Source organism: Parasteatoda tepidariorum, chromosome 4 (genome assembly GCF_982258835.1).
Source record: "Parasteatoda tepidariorum strain Cologne lab strain chromosome 4, Ptep-v5.0, whole genome shotgun sequence".
NCBI lineage: Eukaryota > Metazoa > Arthropoda > Arachnida > Araneae > Theridiidae > Parasteatoda > Parasteatoda tepidariorum.
This window is the reverse complement of record NC_141758.1, coordinates 1,184,587-1,197,803: the sequence shown is the minus strand read 5'-3', so window position 1 is coordinate 1,197,803 and position 13,217 is coordinate 1,184,587. Positions and strand designations below refer to the sequence as shown.

The following is a 13,217-nucleotide window of genomic DNA, read 5'->3' as shown; positions in this document are numbered from 1 at the left end:
ATTTTGCTACTCGCTTTATAGTCCCCCCTTTTTAATGTTTTTTCTTTTTATTTTATTTTATTATCTGTTTTTGCATGTTATTTTTACTTTTTGTGATCTATTTTATTTGTTGTTATTTTATAAAAAAAATTTTGAGTGCTCCTCACACTATTGTATTAATATATTTTGCTTTGGCTTTATTGATACAATATCAGAAAGCACTCTGTTTTGCGGATATAATCGTGTGGGCTGAAGAAAAGATTATATCTTTTTTTTCCGGCTTTTTTTTCCGGTTTTTTAATTAACATTTCATCTTTTTTTTTTCTTTTTTTTTTAATAAAATGTTGTTTGTTATCTTTTTACTTATTATTTCCCACCCCCTTTTTTTCATATGTCTATAATTTTTCTTTGTTTTATTCTTCATTTTGAACTTATCAAATGAGTGCTGTTTACTTGCAGCTTAAGCGCAATAAATGAAACTTATTGTTTTTCTTAACTTTCTTAGTGTTTTCTTGTATTTATTTATTTATTATTATTATTATTATAATATATATATATATATATATATATATATATATATATATATATATATATATATATATATATATATATATATATATATATATATATATATATAAGTAAATAAACGATATGACAACCCAACCTTTTCTACGCTGTTGTTCTTGAAATCATTTGGGCCATTTCTGAATTGTTTTTAAGGCGCTTCAAATGCAGAAGACACTTTTAAGCCTCGTCATTGAAGAAAGCTCATCTGTATAGTACCGAAACGTAAGTGCACTGCATTGAAAATGTATAAAAAGAAATAAAATCGCATTTCAAAGCTTTTAATATTTCTTTCTGAAATTATCCTATGCGTTTACTTCACAACCCTTGAAATAGTTCACCAATAGTGCTCTATAGACAACTAGTGAGGGGATTTCATAGGCTATTTGTTTCTACATTAATGTTTTCTACGCATTTATTTTCCTTATTATTATTTATTTTTTTTCCACCTTTTTAGAAAAGGCTTTTTTAGATAATAACGTTGTTGTTTTTTTATTAGGATGAAGGGACGCTGGAGTTTTTCAATACAGTCGTGATTCAACCCCATCAAAAACTTGTGACCAACCAAGGGAAGGGCTTCACTGTTCGTTGTCGCTACCAGAACAAGCAGTCCACTTCTGTGAGTCAAAAGTGAGTATGAAACGTGTATGATGTCACCGTGAATGACCGAAATCAAGAGAATGGTGAATGTGAACCATCACTTAAGTGAATGTCCGAACTATTTGTTATATCCGATTTGATACTAATTTATTCGTGGATATTATTATATATATTCGATGTTTTAATATCTGCTGAGGATAGATTAGGAGAAGCATCAGTGTTTGGAGTACCGGACAAATACATACCGTGCAATGGCCTTAAGAAAACATGAGTGTAGGGCAGTGACCTTAAAAAGACATTGATGTAAGGTATACCGGGCACTTATATTTGGGCGACTATGTGATTGTCAACAACCACCATTTTCGATCATTCACGTCCTAAAACCTCTTTGTAAAGAAATCTCTAAAAGAGGTTTATCTTAAAGCCATTTTCGAGAATAATTTTTAGAAAACATGAAATTAAGATAAATGAAAGGTGCCGGTTCATAAAGACACGATGATGTTTGTCGAAACATATCTCAGAATAAATGATCTTATAGGTAAGAAAAACAAGTAATTTCCACACAAATTGTTTTTTTTTTTTTTTTAACTAAGTGCTTATTCTTTAACGAAAAGTTTGCCCAGTCAGGATCCCATTCGAACCGTCATCTCACTGACAGTTACACTATGAAAAGGCTACGGAAAATCGCTCAATACCGTTTTTCACTTAAGGGGTTTGAAAAGGAATGGTTTTTCCTTTTTTAAATTTTATTTTATATTTTATAACCGTCGTTGAACAACCGGCCTCATGATAGGTTTACTTCTACTCCGTAGCCTTGTCATTTTAAATCTAATCCAGAAGACAAGTGAACTCCTGGATCAAGCATTGGGAGAAATTTGTTTTCGTGGTGGTCTTTTTGATGAAACTAACCCGTATTTGCGTAACATGGAGAGAAAAACCACAAAAATCCTTCAATGGTGAGCCTGACGTCAAGAGGACTCTAACCTTTGATCTGTTTACCACTATTTTATACAAGTGCTGTGGTCGATGCGAACTGGATGCGGAATTCGAATCGACCCATCATCGCTGGGATTCGAACCCAGTTCACCTCTGTGGAAGGCGAGCGCTCTATCCCCTGAGCCACCACGGCTGAAGGGTTGCCATCAGACAATCCCTAACGAAATCGAATGGCATCCAAAAAGGAATATTTAACCATCTAGATTCATTTTCACGGAAGACGCCATATAGACTACAGGGAATTTTTCTTATTAGTATACTTCTAAGAATCTTACTTACCCATCAACTTTAGAAAATAATCTTTGAATTCAAAAATAATTCTAGAACAGTTTTTTAATTCGATTTTTTATGGCTGTTTGGGAAAAACAAGTTATGCGTCTTGAAATAAATAAAAAAATGTTTTTTAAGTTGGGAACATGTAAGCACTCCAACTTCTTCAAAATTTCCGTAGTTTATGAGAGTATTTTTCCCAGTGGTAGCAAAGGTTGTGTATTACTATTTTTATATTTTAGATTCAAAAGAATTTTGCAAATAATTTAAGCAAATATATAAAAGGTAAAATAGACTAACTAAGTTCCGATAAAAGTTTTATGAAACTTTCTGCTTTTAGTTCACTTCTGCTGGAAAAATTATTTCTCGAATGTCTCATATGTTAAAGAACATTCATACTGTCTTTTCATTATAAATACGGGACACTTCGTACTTAGGTCAAATTTCCCTTTTTGAAAAATTTTCTTTTTTTAAAGAAGAAACTGATGAATTTGAATACATTCGCAATGTTTGTACAGTGCGCCGGAAAAAAAAGGACCTGAAGAATAAAACGGACTTTTTATTCTTCAGTATGCCAAATACGAAGAGATACCTGAAGAGTTACATCTGTAGCATACCCAAGCCCTTAAGTCGGAGGCTTAGCCCCGAGCTTATTGATGATTTTGCTTAGTTTTCAAAAATAAACAAAAAGCAACGTAAAAGTAAGTATAACATTTCCGGTTTCTTGTTACATTTGAGTTGAACCTTAAAAAGGCGCTGCTTTGCCAAATCCATCTTCTTAAACGCGTATTTCGAGATGTGTCAAAAATAAAAAGAATTTCCTAACAAAAGTGTGATAACCAATGCAATTATAAGGACCAAGTATTCTGTGATGATGAAAGACAAAACCCAATGTGAAAAAACAGTATATTAAAATAGTTACATAAATAGCAATGTTTACATCTGGTGCAGCTATAAAAAAGTATTGCACTGAATATCCTGTGTAAAATCGACATTTTTTTGCTATATTGACTGTTTAATATACTTTTGATTTAATTATAAATATTAAAAATGTTACATGGATTTATATTATTCTTTAATGCTTAAGAATATGAATAATCAATCAGGGAGGTAAATATAAAATAAAAAAAGATAATAATAAATTAAACATGATTTAAATCCGTATAAAGTCATTGAAAAGAGTCGGAAAATTTTGTTTTTCTGACAATTTGCGAACATGATGGTTTGTGAGAAAAAATATATTCATGTTTGCAAATGAATAGTTTTTATGAATACAGAAAAAGCTAATTCCTTAGGAGTATTTTTTAAAATTTAAAACTGTTTGTGTTGAATTTCTAGTCGGAAATAAGTGGAAGATTCAATTGATAAAGAAAACTATATATATATTTCAATGGACTCCTTATAAAGAAAGCTCTTCGAGAAAAAATGTTCCAAGTTAGAATGACACGTAGGTTGTCAAACTTGTAATGTCTGAACAATGGTTTTAAAAAGGTGTTAGCATAATTTATAGAATAAAATTAAACCATCATTATTAGCTTTCGTTCTGTTATTGCTTCGTAAAATATTATGAATAATCTTTACTTGTGTTTTTATATTTCTCATGTAGTCCGAGTGGAAAAACTCCCAAACTTCCGCCGTTGCCTAACTGTTCGATGAGGATCTACAGTGGTCGACTGGACAATCACGTGGTTGCAGAACACGTCAAAATTGGAGATTACCTCACTTTGGTGATCGGGATCGACAAACAAGGTTTAATTCTATTTCATTCACACTCAATTTTGAATTTTTCTTCCTCTCTCTCTCTCTAAAAAAATTACACATTTTTTCCTTGTTTTATTTATATTTTTTACTTATGGTATCTATGTACTTGCAGCTTATGCGCAGTAAATAAAACTTATCTCTCGCTAATCTCTCTTTTCTCTTATTCTTTTTTGTCTTAATTGTGTGTGTGTATATCTATAAATAATTAATTGATCCATTAAATAAACTTTGATACTTAAGTAGTCTAAGAAGATTGCTTTCAAATCTTTAATTATGGCTCAGCCTTTTCTAATACAATAACTAACATTAATTTGTTAATGCAAAGGGCTAGTGCAGACACCTATTATAATATATAGCCAACAAATCAATCATTACTTTAGGCATTTTTCCTTAAAGAAAGTTTGTCGCAATTAAACAGCAAATTGAGAATCCATAAATATCTTAATTTGCATCGTCTAGTGTTTTGCATTACAACTACATATGAAAGTGTATCACAACATTTACAAAGAAATTTTGAGTGATAAGTAATTCGACATACTAGCCCTACATTAATTGTTTATTTACAAACTTGTCATTTCTCCCGCATAATTTGTTTCTTACAAGATGTAGAAACATTTTCGTAAATATTATATTTTTCACATTATCTGAGCCGGGAACAGAATTTGTATTGAGCTGATTCTCATTCATTCTATTTCAAATCATGAAAAGGGTTTATTAAAGGCATTCAATGTTTTGTTTCTAGATTTCTACGGCCTCAAAGTAACAAATTGCATTGTTCATGATGGTCTCAGCTGGTCTGAACAGCCACTCATCAACAACGAAGGGTAATTTTTTTTCACCTTTTCACAACACACACTTCAAAAAAAAATCATTTTTGTTGCCAAGTTTATAACAGTGTAATGAAACGTATTTTTTTTTAAAGTTTTTGCCCCTTAAAAGAATACTATAGATAAAATTTCGTTTAAATGTGGAATGAAATAGTATAGAGTAAAACATGTTTATGAATTTTAAATTAGTATTTAAACTCTGTTGTCGTTTTTTAGAAGCATGAGATTATAAATAATCAGTTGCCGATATTCCAACTTTTATAGCAATTGTCACGAGGAGATAAGATTTGGATTGATACCAGCAAACATTTTCATTGCATTACGTGCAGTGCTGACCAGTTGAAAATTTGAAAATAAATAACAGAATTTGGCCATTTCTGAATGAGCCAAGATATTTTATCTTCTAATAAATATTAACAATTTAAGTCGCCAACAGTTTCACAACTGTCGAGCGTGCTTTTTTTCTTCTTTTCAAGTAACTTCAAAGATAAAACTACTTCTTTTTGAATTATTTACAGGTCACTAAAAAATTGAGGGATTATAAAATGCGAATGATGATTCAGTGTGGTGTGGAAATTTATCCTTCTAAATTTAACAAGAAAAAAAAGGATAGCCTTTAACATAACGTCTCATTCAATATTTTCTAATGAAAAATAAGTAAAAGTAATGACTGTGATTGAAAGAGATTAAAACTTATATTTATAAAAAACAAATAATATAGTTTTTTATTGGTAAGGAAGAAGCAACACTACCCATTGCTAAATCTATTTTGCTTCCTTCCTTTAATCTTCTCAACATCCTCTTTTCCCATTTTCAAATTAGTTCGTCACTTTTACTATGAATTGCTGTCAATCGTTACGCATTTAACAAAAAAATTTTTCGCGAGTAGAAAAAAAATTGTGATCAATATTTGTTTAATGTTATGGGTTCAATAAATGGAAGTGAATTTGATTAATATTTTTAATGAAACCTCGCATAAATAATCCAGACATACAGCTGAGTGACAAAATAATACGAACACATCTATAATAATTCTATGTAAACAATCTATTAGCAGCAAATGTTTTGGAATATTTTACTTCACAAAACTGTTGGCACAATTTCAAAGATCATGCTTGAAACTTTTAGAAATGATGTTCTTTTTTACCCATGAAAAATGTGCCCCAACCGAAATGAAAATTTAAAGCTTCTTTCCCTTTTTTAATAATAAGTCTAAAAGAATTTTTATATAAATATCGCAATCCTATGGAATAATTTTAAACATTGCTGGCATTAAAGCTAGAAAAACAGTTCCTTTTTCTCGTTTCGCTCGATGCAAATTTTCCTCTCTTAAAAATGATAAAATTTCTAAAAAGGTTCAATCATGATCTTTCAAACTGGGCCAACAGTTTTGACAAAGCATTTGCTACTAAAACTTCTTTTTTTTACCTAGAGTTAAGTGTTCACATTATTTCGTCAACCACAGGGGCGGATCCAGAAATTTTTCCTGGGGGAGGTCATAGACTCAGATTCAGAAGAAAAAAGAAAAAAACTGGGATTTTTAATGCTAGCCTTTTCATTCATTTTTATCATAATTAACAATAGAACAATACATAAATAATTCAAGTATTCAACATCTTTAAATAATAAATGTAATGCGTTTTTTAGAAACTTTGGCAAATCTTGGCTTTGGCCTTGGAAAAAAAATCGATTTTTCCGACCTACCTAGGTGTATATGCCCCCTTAAATAATTTTTAAAATATTTTATTTTTTTTGTAAACTATTGAAAAAAAATTTGCTTTTTAATTTTGGGGGGGGGCTCCCCCGCTGGATCCGCCACTGGTCAACCATTTGTATGTCTGAACGAAAAATTATGGATCTATGTAAACTGCTGTTTGTAGAAAATGCAACACCATGAAAGAATCATCAGAATCAAATGAAATTTAATGCAGAAACGACTTGTACTGATACAAATAAATGATGAAATTTTCAAAACAAAAGAAACAAATTAAGCGTCCGAAATCAGTATTTGGTGCAGCCACCACGCTCTGCAATAAGTGCTGCTATACGACGTGGCATGGAGTCAAACAGATGTTGAATATCTGCTTGAGGAAGAGAATTCCATATCGCTTGTATGCGCAACCAAAGTTCGTCTTTGGAAACTGCAGGACGCGGATCACGAGTGAGACGCCGACCAACCATATCCCACACGTGCTCAATAGGCGACATATCCGGCGAATAAGCAGGCCAAGGAAGAAGTTGCATGCGTTGTGCTGAACAGAAGTCTCTAACAGTCCGCGCAACATGTGGGCGTGCATTATCCTGCTGAAAGATAGCTCCAGGGATGCCTTGAAGGAAAGGAACGACTTCGGGCTGTAGCACTTCACGGACGTATCTGTTGCTATTGAGATTACCCTCAATTCGTATCAAATTGGATCGTCCATGATACGAAATCGCACCCCAGACCATAACTCCGGGTGTTCGACCACTATGTCGTTCAATAATACACTCAGGAAGGCAGCGTTGACCGGCATAACGTCTAACACGAACACGGCCATCATGGGTCCACAAATTGAAGCGTGATTCATCTGAAAAGACAACTTGGTGCCAATCAGCTCGCCAGTCTCTGTGCTCAAGAGCCCACTGCCGACGCAGCCGTCGATGATCCGCCGTGAGGGGAATCCTGTATAATGGCACCCTTGCACGCAATCCACGGCGCAGCAGACGACGACGAATTGACGAAGCCGACAATTGTACACCTGTAGCAGTAGACCAATGTGCTGCCAGCTGCCTGGAGGAAGCTGTGCGATCATTCACCGCCATGCAGAGCAGGTGTCGATCATCGCGCTCTGACGTCACCTTCTGTCGTCCAGTGCCTGTTTTTCGAGTTGTTCGGTGCTCGTCGGTCCACTGCTTCCAAACTCGCATCACTGTGGAACTGTTCCGCTGCATACGAGCTGCTATTGCGCGATAGGAAAATCCTCCTTCTCGAAGGCCGATTATCCTCCCTCGTTCAAACTCCGTAAGTTGCTTGAATTTCTTATTCTTCCGTCGTGGAGGCATACTCAGGTCTCACTAAACGTTTGCCACTAACAAATAATCATAGACTATTTTCAACGTCCCGCTACAGCACTTTATTTATACGCTTTCAGCATCAATTCAGAGGGCGCTGCGCGCGCCACGCACGCGCGATGGCTCTGAAACTTTATTAATTTGCATAATATCCTATAATTGACATTTGCTGCGAATTTCATTTGATTCTGATGATTCCTTCATGGTGTTGCATTTTCTACAAACAGCAGTTTATGTTTGCTGCTTAACCGCAAAAGTTGCCAGCTGCTGCACATTTATTACTTTCAAATGCACTACATTATTTATTTCTTTTGCTTAAAGCTGTCCCATAGATGAGGAGATCATGGGTCCGTTAGAATACTCAAAGGATCTGACCACTGCCCAAGTGACGTATCCTGCTCACAAGTTCCCTTTCACCGCCTCCGTCTACTATCAGTGTAACGTCAAACTATGCCTCAAGAGGGAGGGTGGATGCGACGAAGTAGTGAGTTAAATATGCATTTCACATTTTTTTCCCTTTCTTAAGAAGGAAACCCACAATTGTGCCACATCGATTGCACCAAAGTACCAGAATATATTATATATATATACATACAAACATAAAAATGCTGCTTTGAATAACTGAAATGGTTGGTTGTTGACTTCCACTGGTGAAAATTGACAATGACATAGTCGCTTTGGTAAATGCCCGAAATATATACTAGGTCTAGTTAAGTTACTAGGTCTAGTTAAGTTACTAGGTCTAGTTTAGGCCACTGCCTAGTAAGCATTTAACCGGTACTCACTGATGTTTCTCCTAATCTATCTTAAACAGACATTAAAATATGGAATAAATGCAATAATAGGAATTTTGTAATATAAAATCGGATATAGCAAATATTTAGGACTTTCACCAAAGCAACTATGTTGTAATTGTTGAGATTCACCGGTGAAAGTCATCTCTCTGTCTGTATATATATATATATGAAATAACAGGGCAGCAACCCCGATATTTATTTGATTAATTGTCCACATCACAGGAAAAATGAAGTCCTTTTCTGCATAATCTTTTTATTTACTAACGATGGTGAAAGCATACATCTCAGCCCCCTCCAAGCTGGAGAGGGGGAGACCCAAATCCCGTCTAAACTGACGTAGTTTAGTTAGGCATTATAAACAACAAAAACACACGCAAAAACATTCGGTCCTGCATTTTATAGGATGATTAAAAAGTGTGAAGAGGCCGGTCATATTGCCTTTTCTTGTGTATTCTTACGCCTCATCAAATTATTTATTGCTCATAGAAAATCGTTTAATCCTTCCTTATATGGAAGTGAAAGATCTTAAAATAACTTCTCTTTTGAAATATAAGTCTAATTATTATTCATTGGCATGTTTTTAGCCTTGAAGTCCCAAAATAGAATATCTGCATTTTATGAACACGAAAAAGTTTTCAATGCTTTTATTAATACAAAAGTATTTTTATAACTTTTGTATTACATATATATACACTCCTCAAAAGTGAAATTGCAACACCAAGAAATAATGCACGTAACGTCATGCAAATTTCAGGAGCGATAGTAGTGAGATGGATATGCAAATGATTAAATTTGCGCACGCATCTGATCACGTGGTACGCATATTCGGGCTATAAAGGCCAGCAACTTTCCCTTCTCATAAACGGCATCTGAGGCTTTGCGTAGCATTTGCGACTTTCGAAAAAGCGTAGAAAATGCCTCTGAAACGTCGGCGAGCTCAATACCATCAGTTAACGACCGGGGAACGTGACCGTATTATCGAACTCCATGAACTTGGTTTGTCGCTGCGCGCAATAGCAACTCGTGTTGGGCACAACGTGAGTACCATCCAACGTTGTGTCACACGATGGATTCAGGAAGGTCTACGTGCACGCCGAAGAGGAAGTGGTGCGCACAGGTGCACGTCAGAGCGCACAGACCGGCGTATTTGCCAGTTGACTATTCGAGACCCTTTCTCCACGGCACGTGCCATCCGAAGCCGGTTGCCTTCAGGAGCAGGTGGATCTGTGTCCACCCAAACCATACGCAACAGATTGCATGAAGTACAGTTACGTGCACAGGTACCAGCAACGGGGGTACCGTTGACCGCTTTACACAGGGTTAGACGCCCGGCGTGGTGTCATCGTCATCGTACCTGGACCATTGAATGGCATCGGGTATTGTTCACGGATGAATCTCGTTTCTGTCTATGGAGAAATGACGGCCGTCGACGGGTATGGCGGCGACCCGGAGAACGCTACGAACCAGCCCATTACGCCGAGCGTCACAACGGTCCTACACCGGGCATCATGGTTTGAGGTGGCATAATGTTTGTTCGCAGAACGCCCCTGGTACACATTCACGGCAGTTTGACAGCGGACCGCTACGTCACACAAGTTGTGTATCCCATTGTTCTGCCCTTGTTGCAGGGAGCACCCAACACGGTATTCCAGCAAGGCAATGCCAGGCCGCATGTCGCACGGCGAACTCTTAACAGCCTGACTGGATTTGACATCCTTCCTTGGCCGGCAGCCTCTCCAGATCTGAATCCCATAGAATACCTATGGGATCTCATTGGACGTGGCTTGAACAGAGGACCAATGGCGCAAACCATCGATGATCTGCGCACAGCAGTGGGTGTGGCTTGCCAAAGGTTACCTCAGGCAACCATCAATGGAGTCATTGATAGCATGCCTCGCCGGATTGAGGCCTGTATAGCTGCCCGAATAAATTGCTTTATAATGATTTTATTAGTCTCTTTTTTTAATCATTTGCATATCCATCTCACTACTATCGCTCCTGAAATTTGCATGACGCTACGTGCATTATTTCTTGGTGTTGCAATTGCACTTTTGAGGAGTATATATATATATATATATATATATATATATATATATATATATATATATATATATATATATATATATATATATATATATATATATATATATATATATATATATATATATATATATATGCGTGTGTGTGTAACGTAAAAAGACATGGCAGAGTATGGCAATAGCAAAAGAATAAAGTCATTGCAAAATGTCTGAGAAAACTATTTTCCCTCTCACAACAGAAAATTGAATTTGCTTCAGTCAGGGTTTCCAGGGGTCTTATAATTTTTTGGCAGTAATGTTTACATAAAAATCTCCCCTTTTTAAATCTCTTTTTTCAAAAACATTTTGGTGTCTGAAAACTTAATTCTGGTAAAGATCTATTTCCTTGAGAAAATATTATGTTCCGATGATTATAAATATATAAAAATATCAACATTTGATTCCTAGTTGTCACCACTTTATAAAACTCGTAGGAACGTCAGAAAGCACACCAGCTGAAATCTACGAGAAAAACTTTCTTTCGGATAGATTTTTTTAATTCAATTCACAAAAATCACTGAGAGAAATTAAGCTAACCTCAATTTTATCATTTATTCATTAATATCGCCATTCTTCGCAAGAGTTCAAAAAATGTAACATATTGTCGGTGAGCTTATTTTTCAGGACGTATCTCGAAATGCGCATCTATAAGAAAATGTTCAACTCAAATTTAACATTTTAAACAAAGAACTTTTTTTAACCTCAATCATTACTGGGCAAGGTCCCTAACTTCGGGATCAACTTTCAGGCAACTCAGAACACTCTATAACCATAACGTGGTTTTAAAATTTGTAAATTCGAACAACGTCAATTTAATACCACTATTATGAATTTGTGACGACACTATAAAAAGAACTCTTGATGTTCAATATGCTTTCAAAAAAGATTATTGAAAAATAAAATGTGCTAAAGGATTTCGGCAAATGGATGACATCGCAATGAATGACGAATTTATTTGGATCCATAAGTTTATTCTTTCAGAAGAAAAATTTGTAAAACGGAATCCAATGCTGTGGCCATTTTCTGAGGCATGATCTATGTCTAGTGTAAAAGAACGATATTTTATGCGGAGAATTCTCTTTTTCTTTCTTTTTAGCCTCCCATCTGTGATGACCTGGGTAACAACGTGCGCAGGAGGCGTCGCAAAAGACAGAGCGGTGATGTACAAGACAGAGGAAACCTTGAAGATTTGAGAGACGTCAAAGACCGCAGCGTCGAAGTCTTTTCTGGTTTGTACGTGAATGAAGCCGATGAACTGGACGATGAAACTGGTAAGCCTTCGCAGGACATTAATGAAAATGTGTCGCTAAGTTAACTTCCAATTTTTTATATATTTAATCACTACAAATGATTTTTTACCGAACTATCAATATAATTGTTTTATTTATTTTGATATAATGGTAATCAAAATCAATATGAAGACTGCGCATTCCAGACACTAAAAAATACCATCTTCACATCAAAATGGATGGGGAAAAAAGTTGCTTCATTCGCTCAGATGATGATGAAAATAAAATTTATCTTATTTGTGCACTTTTTAGAAAAACAGTTCCTTTTTTTAAAAAATATAGAACTCGTTGGGATTTATGTGTATATGTTACCCTAAATGACCAAAATTTGAATGTTGACTTTCACCGGTGAATGTCAACAATCACGTAGTCGCTTTGGTGAATGTCCGAATTTTTATATTAGTTGATATTAGTTTATTCGTGGATAAAATTATATTTAAAATACATCCGTTTATTCAAATTATTTGTATAAAATGGTAATGAAAATCATTATAAATCTAGTTATAATAAGATAAAGACATTAAAGTTTACATTTTGTTACCTCTTTAAACATAGAAAGATTATGCTATAAGGTAGGCCTTTTAAAGTTAAAAATAAATTTTACTGCAATGAATTTTGTGACTTGTTTAAATTTAAAGTAAAATCCACTCGAAAAACTGGGAACGAATTAGCATAAAACTTTTTTACTCTTTGTAAATCAAAAAAGCATACTTGATTTCCTCACACCCCACACTTTTCTCTTCAACTTGACCATGAAATCTTCCTTTTCCCCACGCTAGTAGTATACTCCAACTTCTTTTACTTGTATACGATTCTTGTAGAAACATATTGCCGTAGGGAACGATGGTGATGGAGGGAGAAAAGTGCGGAGAGCAGGAAAGTCACGCAAACATAAGACGCCTATTTCATTTACAAATACTATGGGAGACAATCCAGCACACTGAAAATTCAGAGAGAAGTGATTGAATACGAAGAATTGCGCTAACTTGTAAAATAGAGGCGGTT

The 13,217-nt window shown here is 35.0% G+C and overlaps 2 protein-coding genes across 2 annotated transcripts in view; one reads left to right on the top strand and one right to left on the bottom strand.

Moving 5' to 3' along the window:
* LOC107437036 (uncharacterized) overlaps positions 1–13,217 on the bottom strand; it is a 364,659-nt gene that overhangs the window by 319,613 nt on the left and 31,829 nt on the right. The window lies entirely within an intron of this gene.
* Positions 1–13,217, top strand: part of pio (zona pellucida domain-containing protein piopio) — a 57,646-nt gene that overhangs the window by 43,215 nt on the left and 1,214 nt on the right. Inside the window, exons 5-9 of the mRNA XM_016048904.4 lie at positions 1,043–1,173; positions 4,016–4,158; positions 4,913–4,994; positions 8,370–8,532; positions 12,020–12,194. Coding sequence (XP_015904390.3) covers positions 1,043–1,173; positions 4,016–4,158; positions 4,913–4,994; positions 8,370–8,532; positions 12,020–12,194 — 694 coding nt within the window. The remainder of the gene's footprint in view (positions 1–1,042; positions 1,174–4,015; positions 4,159–4,912; positions 4,995–8,369; positions 8,533–12,019; positions 12,195–13,217) is intronic.